Source organism: Xiphias gladius, chromosome 7 (assembly GCF_016859285.1).
Source record: "Xiphias gladius isolate SHS-SW01 ecotype Sanya breed wild chromosome 7, ASM1685928v1, whole genome shotgun sequence".
Taxonomy (NCBI): Eukaryota; Metazoa; Chordata; class Actinopteri; order Istiophoriformes; family Xiphiidae; genus Xiphias; species Xiphias gladius.
In genome coordinates, this window is record NC_053406.1 from 4,094,450 (window position 1) to 4,112,231 (window position 17,782).

Genomic DNA, 17,782 nt, shown 5'->3' on the forward strand with positions numbered 1-17,782 from the left:
TGACATTCATGTTCTGTACAAACTGTATGCATGTACACACACACTCTATGTTTGGCTAAGGTCATATTTCTGCAGTCTGTAATGTGATTTTTTTTTAATATATATAATATGATGTCATTGTGTGCTGAGTGTATTTGGAAGGGATTTTGCCATGTTGCAGTGTTAACTTCCTATTACAATAATTGAATCTAAATTACATCAGGGTGAGCTGGTAAGCCTCACTGTGTAGAATGTAGCACTAACTTAAGCCCAATTTATGCTTGATGCAAAAGATTAACAAGAGTCCTGCCTTAAATACCTACAGTGTTGCTTTTGATTTATGGTTCCGCATCAGATTTCACTCACTGATAGCACCACCGCAATGCCAATTAATTAAAAACACAAATTTATTGTGTTATAATTATCTTCGCCACAGTATCTGTGTTTACATTAGTTCATTTACTGTATGATGATGGGAAGGTCGGCCTTGTTTCATTCCTGACTATTGGACTTTTCCAGGCCATTACTGTATTTACGTTGTTTCATTCACTTTGACAGAGAATGGCAGCCATGATGAGCAGAAGTTATGTCGTGCAAATTGCTTTGCTCAATGTGTGTTACTGAAAACGATAAGAAAACTGATTCCTTTTCCAGATTGCTTCATGTTGTCCTCGCTATCAGCAATCTCCACTGGCATCAGAAGCATGTAGGAGAAAACACAGGCAGCCCAAACTGACCAGTTCTTGTGTGGTATCTCCATAGCCCTGATATGTAGTTCCTGTTTTGAGAAGGTACATGTCATCTACAGCGTCAGCTCGGAGCCTGCAGGCATAGCTGCCGTTGGTAGGGCATAGCCCCGAAAAGCAGAAGTATAAATCCTGCTTTAGAGCACAAATTTAGTTCAGTTGTGAAGTAAATCTTTTTAGAGGCAGACTTGATGCTGAACTTTCTCACCTCTAACATAAAGGGTCTGAGTTAAAAAAAAAAAAAAAAATGTATAACGGCAGAAATGCCAAATCCAGATCACCAGCTTTCAGACAAATTTGAACTCTGTTAGATACCTCACCAAGAGCAGAGATAAAAGACAAAAGATTGGTGCAAACGTAACCGCTTGTCAAACTGACAGTACAAGTAGGAGCTATCATTTAAGGTATTAGCCAGAAGGAGCTTTTATTTGTTTTTATTTGATTTCTCTTTTTTTGCTCCGATTTGGTAACGCACAACCTCACCACACTTTCTTTTAGAGTCAGTCATCCAGGCCGATTTGATGGAAAAAGGGGGGAAGCTCTCAAAGAAGTCGAGCAGCAGCGAGGATTCTGCTGCGATAACTAATTCTGAGCATTAAATGCTCGTTAAATCAACAATACCAAAAATACAACAAATAAGGTGGAGACTGAGGTGGTGGAGGGAGCTGCGGCAGTAAACAGTGTCTGCCTGAATGTGCTGTATCAGCAGAGTAATAATGAAAACTTTCTGGTTATAATGGAAAGCATTCAAACAATTATATTATGTCGAAATATTATGCCTCATCGTGTTGAGTAGTAAAAAATGTTTTAAGGCTTTATTATTGCCTGTTTTTACCGCTTTTGAACGAAGTCATTTAACATACTTTGCTTGTTTCATTACTTAAATTTTCAAATTCTGCTCTGTCTTTAATAGTTCACTGGCACAGAAAAAGGAGAAGCAGCATGCAGGTGTTTTTAAGTATGTATGTAGCTCCAACTGATCACATTCACTTCTGCAGATGAATGGATGGGAGAACGTGTGTTTGAGTCCGTGTGGAGGCTCAGCCGAACATAGGGTTGCACTGCGGAGTAGGGAGTGTAGTGTAGCGTTGTTTATCTCAATGAAAAGGAATCTGCTGAGACTCCCCGAGCTGAGCCAGCTCTGTCTGTCTCTGATAAGTGTGACGTACAACTTCTGCTCTCCGTGTACCCAGATTCTACCAGAACCCATCCATCCGTCTGTGCACTCCTCTTTGCCTCTGTGGCCCCTTCCTCACTCTTCTACCCCTCCCCCAGTCTCTCCCTTCAAAAGCTCCTCTGCATTTTAAGGCTGGATTCCTGGCACCCCCCCCCACACACACACGCACACACACCCCAGCCCCCAACCCCCTGTGTGGCTATTAATACAGCTGTGAACGAGACAGAAAACAGAGTTTCAAGTATGCTCTTGTGATCACAAACACACTTACACAAACACATATGATATTTTTTAAAAATGCCAAATATATGTACTGTCTTTTGAATCATAAATCATAACTTTAACATGTTTTGAAGTCATTTGCCACAAAATCATCTCTATGCTCTTGTTTGTCTGTGTGTGTCCCTGTAATTAATTTGCATGAGTGGTTTGGCAATGTAAACTACTTATTGAGGCTGCTTTGAATGCTGGTTTGGAAAAACTTCTACTGATCAAGGCATGCTATTAGTAAGAAGTTAAAATAGGTGTGGACTGATATAGAAGAAAAGAATAAAACTGAAAACAGCACAGATGAAGAGAGAGTAAGTATGTTTTTGTGTGTGTGCGCGCATGTGTGTGTGTTAGAGTACGTGCGTGTGTGTGTGCGTGCGTGTGTGTGTGTGTGTGCGTACACATGCTGGGGGTTTAACAGAGGTATGCGGCCACTCCCTGGCTACCCCTGGTTCTCTTAATGACTTCCAGACAATAGGCCGTGTTCCCGTCATCATCTCTGTGGAAACAGGTTAATAAGTGACTGGCTGGTGGGATAGCTCACCCTCCTCAACCTCGTTGCCCTCTAGAAACCAGTAAGCCTTACTGGAAGTCAACCTCAGGAGTAGATTTTGAGGTCGCCTCTTTAGCTGCGTCAGCTCGATCCCCCGGCACTCAGTTCCAGTGTTTTGGAATACTGCCCAGAGGGAATTTTGAGGAAAATTGGTTTTAGAGATTGGGTGACACTCTGCGTGGTCACGGGGGTGAGAGAGCGGGGGTTCCTGAAGTTTTCAGGTTTTGTCAGACATTAAGTCTCCCACCACAGGAGGGTGACCCAGATATAACGGCTACTTTGGGCATTTGGGGGCTCAGGAGAAGTAGGAACATGACCTATAGTTAATTTATCTGCCTGTCAGTCACTGTGAGGAAGAAATTCAAATTATAAGTCGTGTTGGATGTGAGCAGAAGGCCAGTTGCGTATTCCCACTGAATACTCAACTGGGGGGGTTGGGGGACTAGGGCCATTGGGCAAGAGGCGGAGTATGCCGTGGACAGGTTGCCAGTCTGTCACAGGGCCATTTATGATAACTAATCTACCTTAAATAACTACTACTGCCTTGTCAATCACATTCCACCAGATCTAAATAAAAAATTAGCTACATTCTTCAGAACAGAATAAGTAGAAAGTTCTGATACTCACAATAGTCTGCAAACAAGATGGTTAACTAAAGCTAACTTTGGATTCTGAATGCAAAGGAGCTAAAGCTTGCCCCTCCTCTGTAAAAGTGTGAATCTAAAATCTCAGGGTGATGAGATCTTCTGGCTGTGTAGTTTTTATGTGGGTGTTTTTCTGCAGGTAGACTGGCCTCAGGGCCAATAATCACGGTACAGGCCATGATGTGGGCAGACTGGGTAATCTAGGTTATGGAGATGGTGATAATAGTAATGTTTTGTCCAGCTGACGTCTGGTAATTCATGAGATTAGGACGAAGATTCTGCAGGAAAGAATTTTGGTTGAAGTTCAATCTTTGCTTTCCCTGACATGAAGCTGGGAAGCAGTGAGGCTGGTAACACTGGGTGGCTCTGCTTAGATGGTGCTTGGCTCGATCTTCTAACCTCAATGTATCACTTTCGCTCCCACTTCTAATGAGACTGGGACCAGTTTTGGAGTTTTGTAGGCTCCTCCATCAGAATAGCGCATATTATTTTACCATACCATTTTTTTATCATGTTTTTTGTACCCATGTATCCTGTTAAAGGCCAAAGGGGAATGTAGATCATCCCAGCATGCTTTGAGAGGCAGCTACATCCTGGACACGTCACCAGTCCATCACAGAATATCAGTGATCATTATTATTATTATGATGCCTGGCCTAATTGCATATTCATGTTTTTAAAAGTGTCTTTAGTTTTGTTAAAGATTTTTCCATAGACAATAAGCGTATTATTGATCAATGCTAATTAATTAAATGGAGTTGAGCCACTCTGATGGAACCAGACATTTGTGGTTCATAAAATGCCAATACAATCACAGGACTGACCAATCCTAATCAAGATAAACAAACCTATCACATGGCATCAATTTTAGATTACGTCCAGTGTTACTGTCTTTCACATTCTTCCTTTCAACAACTGCTTCACATGGCTAACTACAGAATGTTTAATTTAAGGGAAAGTTTGTGGTTATGGGGAATTTTAACTGTAACTGTCTGTGGGAGGCAAACTCTTTCCTGCATGAAAAGTCAGACTCACTAAATGCTGATCCACCACCCTGACCTCCAACCTTACTATGTGCCTCTGTAAAGAAAAGGCACGCACCCTTCTGCACTGGCACTGAGCGTTGGCATTGGATTTCACTTATGAGGTGCAGATTCGTCCAACCTTGACGTATTTCCTAACTAGTGGAGCAGCCTGCTCTTTCACCTTTTTCTCTAAACTTACACTCACACCACCTATCCAGCTTAGTCAGCCGCTTGTTAGAAATAAGAATTAAGCTAGAGGCGATATGGGTTGGATTGTCTTTGTTTGCTGACCTCTTGACCTCCACCAGAGGTCAGCGTGTCAGACTCCCCCACAACGTTCTGCCCTCCTTTCCCTCACAGCCAGGAATGAGGGAGGAGAGGAAGATGGAGGAGGACAGGTAGACAGGGAAGACAGGGGAGTCGCTCTCTATTGTTGCCATATGTTAGAGCTGAACATTATAGAGGAGGGAGTACAAGAGTGAAAATGATCTGCTACCCAAAGATAGCAGGGCCTATTTGTGACAGATACGTGGCCCGAAAGAAAAACTAAGACTATACTGCTCTTCTTCCATGATTCGTATATATCTTTAACAGTGACTGAACCAACAGCAGACAAGTAAAGGCTGATGGGAAAAATCCCCAAATAAGGAAATATTTCAAGTTTTATATGTTGTATGTGCTATGCATGAACTGATACTGAATATATGTATTTCTTTGTTTGCCAAAAAGTCACTGGCAGACAAAGACATGGCAGTTTGTTATCCTATATGGTGACATTAGTTATGGTTATGGGCTCATATAGACCCCAGAGGGGTTGAACTCCCTTGTCTGAGATTTGGGCAGGTACAAGAAACAGATACAGAGCAAATGAAATCCACTGAATTTCTGACGGTTTTACGGCTGAATTGCCTGCTCCACAAAGGTAACGTGTCATTTTCTGTAGCAGACTTCTGACACATGTTATCAGTTCAAACCCATGTTTATCAGCAGTTAAGAAAAATTCATGAAGTATCAAGGTGATAAAACAATGTTAAGTATGTTTGAGCTGTTAAAAAAAGGGCCCACTGTTTCCAGGATCCCAAACAGAACATTACGTACTGTATGTTGTTTGCTTGCATAACTAACAATTTTAGCATGACAGGAAAGCTCATAAAGTGTCCAAAATAGAAAGTCTTCAGCCTCTAAGTAAATTTCATGTCAGTTTGTTCAGTAATTGTTGCTGCTCTAGACCAAAGGAGACAGACTGACCGACTGACATCACCATACATTGTCCCTGCCATCAGTGAAGTAGAAGCTGGTCTGTATCTCTCACCGTAAACAGAGAGTATGATGCCTTTTTAAAAATGGTAACCACAGACCGTTACAGACGTCAAAAGGATGACAAGCATGAATTAACCCTTGATTTTAAGATGCTGTCAGCAGAGAAGCACATGTGAAATATTGCCTTGTCGTCAGGGAAGACTGTAACTTACATTCAGACATACTGTGTTTATGAAAAAAAACCTTTCCCTCTTCAGTGGCTCTCACCTGCAATTAGGTTTTTATATCTTCTCAGTTCAAAGGCTGTGCATATTTTCCACTCTTAACCCAAAGCGGTGTTCGCTGCGATTTTTCTCGCAGAGAAATTGCAGTCTGCGTGAACGTATTTGAAAAACAGGTGGTTTGAGTGTGTCTTCCTTCCTCGGAGAGGATTTCTTCTATAGTCTACTGGGAGGAAATTACAGAGCGGGAGTCCTCTGTCACTAAGTGTTCCCTCTGATAACTGAGGAGAGCTTTGATAGCTTGACAGTAGCTGCGTGTACACAGGCACATGCTTCTTGCTTCATATGTTACATTTGCACATGCACTGCTGGTTGCATTGTGTTCTGTGCTTTTTGATTGATGTCATAGTAAAATGCAAGGTCATTGGCTTTCACTGTCATTTACCGCAGCTGACAATGATGTCGTTTACAAGCTTTGTAATAGTTCATAACATGTAGTATATTTTAAGGCTGACCTGTCACTTCACTCATTCAGCCATGTTAATGCGATGAGCACAAAGGCTTCACTGTGAAATCAGGTGTGTCTTGATGGCAATCTATGTGTTCTTGCATTTATTTTGCAAATTAAGATGAGTACTAAAGTTAGGTACCCATAATGGTGAGTGTATCTTTGTGTGACACACATACACACACACACACACACACACACACACACTGGCAATTATTGGAAGGCTGCCAGCCTGTCTTCGTTGTTCTAGTGTTCGAGTCCTGCACCACCCAAAGGCTCTGTGGAGCTGAAATGTCACCCTAACAGAAAGAGAGAGAGAGAGAGAGAGATATGTCAACAGAGTGCGAGGGACTGACTGCAGCCTATGAGATGGAGTGATGAAAGAAAACTTAACAGAAAGACTTTTGGTTACCCAATCCTAAAGTCACACCAGTTGAATCTTCATTGAAATATAAATAAGTAAACAAAAATAAACAATTACATTTTAAGGGAGTTTCAGGATGTTCACATTAGTATTGTATGAAAAGACTCCAAAAAGAAGCAGGAAGTGAAAATGTCTGCAATACGGCAGTGGCAGACATTATAGGCATGAAAAGGATTGCAAAGAATTTGACACCAAATATAAAACAAAATTGTCTGCTTTCTTGCTTGTTAGATGAGAAGATTGATACCACTCTCATATCTGTGCATTAAATATTGATCTAGATACCAGCTGCTGATACCCATCTTAGCGTAAAGACTGCATGTTAACTCCCTCAATTTAAATCTGAGCAATCTCATTGTCACTGTTTAATTTCATATTAATTTCTAATGTGTTGGCGCACAGAGCCAACACAACATAGCGTCCCTGCCTGGATACTTTTTCAAAGTGCACTATATGTTTCCCAGCAGACTACAGAGAGCCTTCATCAAATACTTGCCCTCCAGCAGCCGACTCGTCCCATCCCCACCCCTACAAAGTCTTTATTAAAGTGTCAGTGATGAAGATGCCTCTGACAGTTAAACAATGCCCTCTGACTAAACACAGGACATGGTGCTCCCCCAGCACCTTCATACCTCCTGCTGTTTGAACAGATAGGTTTCCCAGGGCTTGTAAATTACCTGCCTATATTGTGGGATTTGCAAATATTTAGTATGGAAACAGTCCTGTCTTATAGGATTCAGGCTAATATATCAGCCTCGGCACTGTGTCAGGACAAACACTTTTTAGAGTGGATTTGTTAGGGAACATAAGTGTTGTCATTTGAGACATTGTTACCAATGTTAGCTTGAAGCTAACTCTTGACAGAGTATAAAAAGACAATACCATACAACACAATACCAATACGAATGGGCAGCCCTATGTCTCACTTTCGTTAAACTACACACCCTCTGGAGCTAAAAGGCATCTTCTTAGTGTGTTGTGGGGTTTGGGCTGGTGCAGAGGTTCTGCCATTACTTCTACATCCACTTTACTCCAGATGGGCAGTTACGTAATAGCTGTTTAGGTCAAGTTCTGATTTTCCTTTCCCTGATGGTGCAGAGTATTTCTTGCCAGTAGTCATGTTGCCAGCATTGTAGCAATGTAGCAGAATCTGCTGGGACTCGGTGGGGATGGGACATTTTGTCCAGCGTTGACCTCAATGTGACCACACAGGAAGGACAGGGTGAGATGCCCCGTAAGGATGGCAAAAACAATTACAGTTATAAAACTCCTTCTTTTCCTTCTTTTTCTTCATCTTTATCTTCTTCTTTCTTCCTCCCCCGGTGTCTCTGCTCTCATACTGAGGCTTTTCCACATTTTCTGCTCAGTTTCACTAATTTCACTTAGTTCAAACGTTTTATAATTCCCCACACATGATGCAATGACAGACTCGAAGGAAGACAAGGGAGCTTTTGTCTGCTTAAAGTTCCCTCACTCTATTTTGAGACTGTTATCGGAGAAAGACTTTGCATATATACACAGTGTGTTTGTGTGTGTGTTTGTGCATCTGAACTTTTAAGGCTTGTTCCGCTTCCATGTAGCACAGTGACAGGGTGACAGCTGCTAGCAACAGAACAGACTAAGCATCTCAATCCCCTCTCAGCCTCAGCGCTGTGTAATTTACTTTTGAGACATCAGGGACCAATTACGATGACGATAAATGTAAATGCACCTCTTGTACTGTATGTCCATCCAGGGATGCTTACAGCTCAGCCTAGTCTATTTTAGTGGCATGATGGTTCCTACTTTTAGCCACTTATCAGCGGGATGCAAACACTTGAATACACACGTGTTTGCCAATAAAGTGAAACGTGACTTGTAGTGTACAGCAACTGGGTTGGTGAAGGTGCCATCAGCTGATAAGTGGAGGTCATGATATCTTTAAAATTGATTCCTAATTTACAAAGACATGCTGTTTCATCTAGACTTTGACTCTTGTCACTGGTCTACTTTCTGGGACTGTCACTGGACAAAAATACCACTGCGTTTTTAGATGACCTATCCACTAAACATTTATCCAGTGTCAATCCAAATCAGCAAAATTCACAATATGATAAAAAGATTAAGAGTCTTTAGCCATGCTAGCAGTACTGTGAGCATTCAGCTCAAAGCTCAAAGAATAAAATACCCAAAGCACATTAAAAGTTGGATAAAAACAGTAATATAACGCTTGTCGCCGAAAAAGCTGGACTGATGGAGATAGCAGATGGGCATTGAGTCACTTAGCGCAGCTGTATATTTACCAAGGTTTTCAGTGCTGGTGTGGGCTTACAGTATGTATCCACACCTACTTAGTGTTTAAATATTTACTGTGTATCTGCTTGCAGCAATATTGACCTCTGGTAGAACATTGCACTTGATAGCTTCCTGGCTATGACACAATGCCGAAGATTGCTAATCTCGTCTCTATCAGTGGGTCCAATGCACCTTGAGTGCAAACAAACAGGGAAATAATAATGTTTTCTTTTTCTTTCTCTCTCATGATGAAATAATCCAAAAAATCACACATTTGGCACATAAACAAACAGGAAGAAAGTGGATATATCGATAAAACACAGATGAAGAAATACAATGTTTGAACTGTGGTCAAGCGACGAAGCAGCTCAAGGTTCTCCCAAAGTTCAGCATCACTTTAAGGCAGGGGGAAGCAGACTTTAATGCAGAGCTTCTTCGCAGATTGGAGACGCTGTGTAGCTGACATCTAGATTTAAATAGAAGGTGATAATCCTCAAAATAAAATATCAGTACATCAAGTGCAGAGTGAATCCAACAGATATAAGTTTGTGTTTGTTCATGCATGCTTGTTTAAGCGAAATGCGTGCACAAATGTGTATCATGGGTGTATCGTGTTCTAAGGTCCCTTGTTGGTACCGTGCCATGTTAAGTGTGCACCAGTTTGTTCTGCCAGCAAATAAGGCCTTGAGATACCAGAGAGTTTACAGGAACCTCAGCAGCTCCACTATCATGTTTCCCCCTCTGACCCACAGTGGACGTCTGATGATCCGAGTACTTAAGCCAGGGAATCTCCCCTCCCCAAAGCCAGACATTCTGCAATTTTCTCCCTCCTCTTGCTGGATAGCCAGCTGTTTCCGACTCACTACCCTACATGCCATTTCCCATCATGCAATATACATGCCTCCCTCACCTTTTCATACATAAAGATATTTTCTCCATAAGTCCTTGTTTTTTCCCTCATTCTCTTCCAGGTGTGCCATCGCCCCTTTTTGAAATGACAACCCCCCGAAATCACGCACCATTCTCGCTGTCTCTCCTTGCCTTGTTTTAACACACACACCCCAGCAGCATTCCTATATGGTGACCTCAGCCAAACACACACAAATTTACACACTCTCAGCCATTTCCTCAAGTAAGCCCAGCATGCTATCTCGCAGCAAAGAACAGCATATTGTCCTTTGTGGTTGTGTGTGTGTGTGTGTGTGTGTGTGTGTGTGTGTGTGTGTGTGTGTGTGTGTGTGTGTGTGTGTGTGTGTGTGTGTGTGTGTGTGTGTGTGTGTGAGAGAGAGAGAGAGAGATATGGATAGATATAGTCACAGTTTTAGGTTTCAGCCTTGCTAGAGACTTTATCTTTTTGCAGGAAGAAAATTGAGATTTTGAGATATCCATGTCTGAAATTTTGCCTCCAACCCAAAACAGTGGAGGTAAATGGAAAAGTATTTGTGGTGCTCCCAGCATTGAAATTTAGATTCAATAATCAAATGGCAACATTTCTTTTCTGAAACATTGTCCCTGTTACTAAGAGTAATCCATACAACACACTGCATTTTTTATTGGGACTTTTTCTTCAGCAGAAAGCAGATCCAGTTTAGATTATGAAAGGTAACCAGGACATTCCTTCTGGAAAGAAATGCTGTAATTGCAGTTTTTAATATCTAATTTTTAAATGCACCATCAACGTTCATTTACCTCCATTGCTGTGGGTAAGAGGGAGAAATCTCAGAGACAGATGTGTCAAATAGAACCGAATAAAACGACTTAAAATGACTAAATACACTAAAAGGAAGTCACAATTTTTGTTTGTTTGTTTGTTTTTGCTTGTTTGTTTTTTATTTGTAAATTGGGCGAATTAACCGTTTTCATGATGTGACTATAAAAAGACTTTGAATGATGCTAAATCACTTTATATGGGCTATGTAGCAGTTTGGTTCGCCAAGCAATCATTACCTCCGCCAAGGAGGTTATGTAGTCACTCATGTCTGTTTGTTTGTTTGTTTATTTATCAGCAGGATTACGCAAAACCTACTGAACCCCTTTGCACCAAACTTGGGGGAGGGCTGGGGCATGGGCCAGGGAAGGACAATTGGGACAGATCCGAATCATTTACCATGATTTGATTCTTTTTTTGTCTCTCTGAAGTCTGGGGCTAGCGTTTGGCCTTGGCGGAGGTATGCACTCTACTGAGTGCATTTTCTAGTTACAATTTGTCACCCCCCTCCTCTGTCTCTCCCCTCACTTACTGTCAGCTCTCAACAATACTCTGTTAATTATGTAAAGCGTGTTTCAAAAATACTTCAAACTGCTGTAATCTACATTCTTATATCATCAATATATAAAATAACTATAAAGGAGTCACTTGTAGTGATGAACCCACAGAAAATTATTATCAGACTCTGCAGTTCACCTTAACTTCATGGAGTATTTTAGCATCTTTACGCTCATTGTTTTGGTTTTATTGCCCACAGCTTTACTGTTTGGTTCACTCTCACTGTGACTATCAGTATAATTTCCAAATCCACTGCACACTGCCTGCCCAGCACCAAACAGGAGACAGAGCAAGTAACTGGCTTGTGAATAGTGGAGCGTTTAGCAGCTCAGGTTGTTTTTCTGTATAATCACATCCCCTGATGCTGCAGTTTTGCTTCTAAACATGCTGACTTTATCTAAACACATAATTGATGCATCAGATGCATCAGTGGTGAAAACATGTTCTCAGGCAAACACAGCACAGAAATCAGCCCTGTCTATTTAGTTCCTCTGTGACAGCTTGAAATACAACCAGCTGTTCATTTATTATGTGTTGCCAGAGAGCAGAGGATCTCCTACATGGCTGCGTGAAAGTGCATTATGTTTCCTGAAAGCCTGTTTCAGGGTCTGCTAGACCAACACGGACACAATGTGACATGTGACCTTCAGAAAATGTGCACAGCTATCAGTGTTGCACTGTTGACCTGAGTAGTGTTGTTCTGTGCCAAAGGGGCTGACTATCAACACTAAGCTCCATCTTTCTGACAGGGCCACATGGAAAGTGACAGCCTGACCCACAACCTATGTGGGTCAGCAGCACCATGCGGTCAAGAGTTTGAGATATAAATATCTGCTCTGGATGGCGATTAGCTGTTTCCATGTGGCTGATTGTGTTTGGAGAGAGGAAAGAGAGCTGCCGCTGAGGATCTGCACTGATCATAGAGACAGGAAAGGGACGGGGTCACACAGACACTGAACTTCAGATGTTGATGATGTTTGACATTAAAACTTGATCTCAGTCATTTTAGTAGTCATACCGCCAGATCACTGGACAGATTTTGGCAGCTTTCCCATCACTGAGCATGTCAGTGGCCGCAGTGTCTGATTTTAAAAAAAGCTTCCCAGGTCTTATCACAGGAGGGGAGACAGGCACAAAGAACAGAGCACCCTGGTGCCTCTCACACCTACAACACTTCCCTGAAGTCCAAGCCGTCAAAAGTTCAACTTTGTTGGTTTGTTTTGTTTTGCCTGAAGTCGTGTCAAAAAAGCCCATATGTTATAAAATCCTAAAAGAGTGAAATGGTCCAACAATGACTCAACAAGCAACGGACATCTGGATTTTTCAGTTCAAACCAGAGGGACATGATTACTCGAATCTGTCTCTAATCCAAACAGAACATGTTAGTGTTAAAACATATCAAAACACCACTCAGATTAAATTAAAAGCGCAACAAATACAGTTTTCACTTCAGCTTGTACATGTTTTAGAGAAAAACATCTACTAACAGCCCTCCGACTGGTCTCCAGTGAAGGTCAAATTTGACTTCATGCTCCTTCAAAAACAATGAAGGCTCTTAGTTTGTTGTTAACTATGACTCTATGTGTGTTTCAGAGCATTGAGCGAGAAGAGCCAATAGAAGTGGACCCTGCCCCAACACATGCTGGGCTGGAGAATGGGCATGCTGCTACAACAGGTAACCGCATTATAAGTGTGTCACATCATGGCAGTGCACATTTTACAGTTTGTATAAAGATGCTAAATTGTTTTCAACTTGTTTCAAAGTTTTTAGCAGTCACAGCAGCCTAAAAGGTTTTTTTTTTAAAGAGGTAGTCCACTGATTTTACACTTGGAGATCAATTTACTCATGAGGAGTACCACTCAGCCTGCAAAAACAATTGTATAATATCTTCTGTGACTCTGGAGGAGCTTGTTGTCAAGTCTGAGAAAATAACCCTGATGATATCATCAGGGATTATGGTTAGGTTAGCCTGGCCTCAGAGACTGTAAATCTTTAACAGAAAGCCTGTGTTAAAAACTTATGGTGTGGATTTTGAAAGACTTTGTTAGACCCTCAAATTTAACACTAGCCATGGCTGCCATTTTTTTCTTTTTTGCTGGGTAGTTTACACTTTATCAGACTTTTTCTGCCTGAATATATCTACCCTGCTGCTGCTGCTGCTGGAAATTACTGAGTTTAATGAAAGAGGAGTTTTTGGGCTAAAAAAACCAAAAAAATGAGCTAAAAATGGCAAAAACGCTCCTGAGAGGGAAACTGAGAAACTGAGTTGACGACAATTTTCTTTGGATTTGTTACCATGAGCAATTCCTTTTCAATACAAATTGTGTAGTGATTTGGTCCATTGTTGATGTAAAAATATTGATTAGTGCAGCTTTAAGAATTTCCATTAACATGATCATTCCAAATCTTTGTATCAAACAAGAACATTCAGTGTTGGTACACGGAAAGATCTCTCCACCCAGTGACTTCCCACACGAGTACACAGCCCCTGTCACCATGCGGATGCCCCATCTCCCCATCACCGCTACAACCAAGACAGCAGACATAAAAGGCTCTCCCGACTCTCCCAGCAGTCCCGTTGGTTCTCGGTCCTCTCCTGTTTCTGAGGCCTCACCTCCTAGTCAATCAACCTCTACCATCAGCCAGCCCCAACCAATAGAGGAGTCTCCAATTCAATCAGGTAGCTGGTAGTTTCCTATTAAATGAATGAATGCAACATACTGAAGTTCTTTTGGAAGGTCTGTTAACTTACAGTTTCCTTTGTCTTTGTTGGTGTTAGTATCTTCTGTCAAGACATGGACCCCCACACCTATCAGAGCCCTGGGATCCCCCTGCCTTCAGGGTGAGCCATGCTTTCAGACATATATCCTGATATCCTGTTTAAGACTGCAATATTGTGGATAATATTTACTCTGAATGTTTGTGTTTTGCAGAGAAGGTAAATTCAGCCCCTGCTAAGTCTGTTACTTACTCAGGGCTACAGCAGCATGATGGGTGAGTTTAAAGTGAATGGGGAAGGACATCTTTTTGGACAGGTCAAATATGTTTTGTTAGTCTTACCCTTCTGTGCTCCCATCCTGCAGAGATGGTGATATAAAAAGTGACAAGTCCTTTGGGCAGATAGGAGAGAGGAGGCGGGAACTAGTGAGGTCACAGACTCTGCCTCGTAATATTGGTGCTCAGGCTCGTCGCTCTATCTTTGAAAGACTGGACTCTGAAGCAAGTAAAAGGTAAATGCAATTTAATGCTATATTTTGGTAACATGGGAACAATGGAAGATACAACTGGCTTACGCATCTTTGTTGCCTCCTTTCCAACTCTTTCTGTACAGCCGTCCCAAACCAGTGGACTCTAAGCCCAAACTGAAGCGGTCTCAGAGTTTTGGAGTATCCAGTGCCAGCAGCATCAAACAGATCCTTCTTGAGTGGTGCCGATCCAAGACGATAGGCTACCAGGTAAAATACCTATTTGTATCTTGCAGACACAACTCTGTCATTTATTACATTACACTGCATACATTTCAAGGTTGTATAGTCTGAATCTATGTTGAGCTATATTTTCTAACATTTGGTCCATATATTATAAGTTGCTACCAGGCTCCAGATAAGTTCAAGCTTATGAAATGTTTTAGCCCATTTGCTAGAAGTTGCATAAATATTATGGTACTGCTCACTATTTTCCAGCACCCTTTAGAATGTGTTTACTTTGTGCCAGATAGTCACTGTTCATTTCACCGTAGCATGAAAATTAAATGGCAGACTTGCTTGAGATAGGTAACCAAGCTTGTCTGGTTCTATCATTGTCAAAGTCATGTTATTGTTGTATTGTAATGTGGTGGGAAAATGACAGTGTGTTCATGTCCCATGTGAAAGTTTGAAGCTGGGCTTTATAGTTAGCATTACAACAGCAGCAGCCAAGTTAATGCAAGAAGCTAATAAATTCATTGGATCCTTTTCAAGATGTTTTCCAGCTGTTGGTTTGACTTTCTGGTAGGCTTTCAACTGCAGTGTTATTATTATGTCACTCCGACAAAAATAGGTAAGTCAAAGATTTAAAAAGAAGTTTATGGTCAAAGTGATGGACTTCCTATGTTGACCAAATCTTTGTAGTTCATTTTCATAGAATACAGAAATGATTAAGTATTTTGTAAGTATTGATTGATTTATTTAAAGAAATATGTGAGATAGGCCTACACTTATTTGCTTTCTTTCCAATAGTTCGATGAGAAGATAGATGTAAATCTCACATCTGTGCATTAAGGAACTGAAGCTGTTTCTAGCCTAGCTTAGCATGAAGACCAGAAGCAGGGGGAAACTGCAACCCGGCTCTTTGCAAATTTAAAAAAATGTCTATCAGCATCTCTAAAGCACAATAAATATCACATTGCCAAGAAACAGTTACACCATATAACTCCCCATAAAAACACAAATTGTAGTTTTTTACATTTTTCTCTTTGTAAAGGTTAAAGGAAAAAGATACTTGTCAGTTAGTGAGCTTTTGATGTGCTGGTAGATGGATTACCTTTGGACAGAGTCGGGCTAGCTATTCCCCCCTGCTTCCAGTCTTTATGCTGAGCTAAGCTAATTGCCTCCTGGCGCCAGCTCTGTACTTACTACACTGTCATGAGAGTGGTATCAATCTTACTGTCTAACTCTCAGTAAGAAAGTGATTAAGTGATTCACGAGGGTGTTATTTATAAGCCATTAATACCAGGTTGCCAGGCTGTGGAAAATTGTCCTCCATCATGACACTTTTGTGTCATATTCAATTAATCAGGAAGACCCCTCCAAGGGACTATCCATACCTTAACTTCTAGAAAAGGGCTGTGGAACATCTGTCACAAATATCCATCTATTGACAACTTATTAACATTTACAATGGCAAAATTAATGGTTTACAATGAGAATCCCGCATTGATGGTTTTGTTAACATTTATGATTGCAGCTGACAACTTTTAATGATGGATTATTAGAAATAGAGAAAGCCATGACCCTTTATTAATGACTTACTGACATTTATATCTGCACACTTAATGGCTTATTAGACAGTGAGAAAAAGTTGTGACCCTTTAATATTGACTTACTGTCATTTCTAGTTGCAAACCTGATGACTTTTCAAAAAGTGAGAGGAAAATGAATATTTAGAAGCCATCAAATAATGCTTATAAACCCTTTATAAAGGGTGACTTATTGTAACGTTGTACCAAACTAAAGATATCTGCTGGCAAACTTAAATAAAAAGGATAGAAGATTAGAACCGTAGTATTTAAGATTAAACAAATTCACCAAGATCTCAGATATTAAGATACCTAATTTATGCTAATTCTTATGGACTCATATGATGGCTCTGATGATGACACAGAGATTGATGGACTTTATTTAATAGTGCAAAAGTTACAGAACAAGTACAAATCATGGAGTAATCTAGGTGCAGTCTTCTTAAGGGAGCGTGGCTGGAAATGTAAGGCATGACAGCCCCAGGTGGAGTGTCTCTGGATCCTTCAGACCTCCATTAATCTGCTTGGGGAGAAACTGGGGGAACTGAGATTGACAGATGTCTTTTGTCATACAGAAACTCCCAGAAAGCTTGTAGGTTGTAGGTTCATAACCATCCTCATGTTCAGAATATGCACAATAAGGAGAGCAGACATCAGTTAATCATGTCAGTTATTTCCATAAAAAGAGAGACTCCCTTTGGGCATTACGTACAATTAAAGGCTGGGCTTGTTGGCATGCGCTAAACTCAGGTAGAGATCAGGTGTGAGGACAAGAGCATGAAGAAACCCCCTGTATGGAGACAGTGACGGGAATATTTCTGTGTCGTAGAAGTCAGAATTGTTGTCACGGTTGTCCCTGGTCGATGTTGAAGTCTGTGAAGTCCAATAGGGCCTGGACAAATCCACAAAGAAAATGTGTGGTATTAAAATACCATAAATCATCAAGCTTCACAAGCTTCAATTAAAAAATCTAATTAAGACCAGAGTCAATTGAAGGATTATTTACATTCAGAATGTTGCCAGACCTTCTAACATTTGACGTCTATCCTTTCCAGAAAAGAGTTTACACCTCAGATATTATTCTAAAATGTTCTGTTACACAGTTGTATAATGTCCCTGTCGTCACTTACTGACTTCTATGGGCTTGACAATTTAACACTAAGACACTACCAAACATCACATACTGCTGTATATCAGCCTGATCCACGCTACCTTGAGTGCAAAGCCTAGTGGTAGGACAAAGAGATCTTTCTGGTAGATGAAGCTCAGCACCACAGTTCAGTTTTCCAGCTTATGTAGGCTCATGTTGAAGGCTGTGCACTCTTCCTTCACAAGTGTTAAAATGTTCTTCTCAAAATATGGAGAAGCCTGTGAGAAGAAGATGGTGTACATTTAAGCAGTAAGGCGGCTTTAATTAATCAGCCTAGGTATGCTATCA

At 41.0% G+C, this 17,782-nt stretch overlaps 1 protein-coding gene across 1 annotated transcript in view; it reads left to right on the forward strand.

Annotated features, from left to right (window-relative positions):
- Window positions 1-17,782, forward strand: part of smtnl (smoothelin, like) — a 38,432-nt gene that overhangs the window by 9,773 nt on the left and 10,877 nt on the right. Inside the window, exons 3-8 of the mRNA XM_040131585.1 lie at window positions 12,941-13,022; window positions 13,771-14,028; window positions 14,128-14,190; window positions 14,282-14,342; window positions 14,432-14,578; window positions 14,680-14,803. Of these exons, the coding sequence (XP_039987519.1) occupies window positions 12,941-13,022; window positions 13,771-14,028; window positions 14,128-14,190; window positions 14,282-14,342; window positions 14,432-14,578; window positions 14,680-14,803 (735 nt within the window). The remainder of the gene's footprint in view (window positions 1-12,940; window positions 13,023-13,770; window positions 14,029-14,127; window positions 14,191-14,281; window positions 14,343-14,431; window positions 14,579-14,679; window positions 14,804-17,782) is intronic.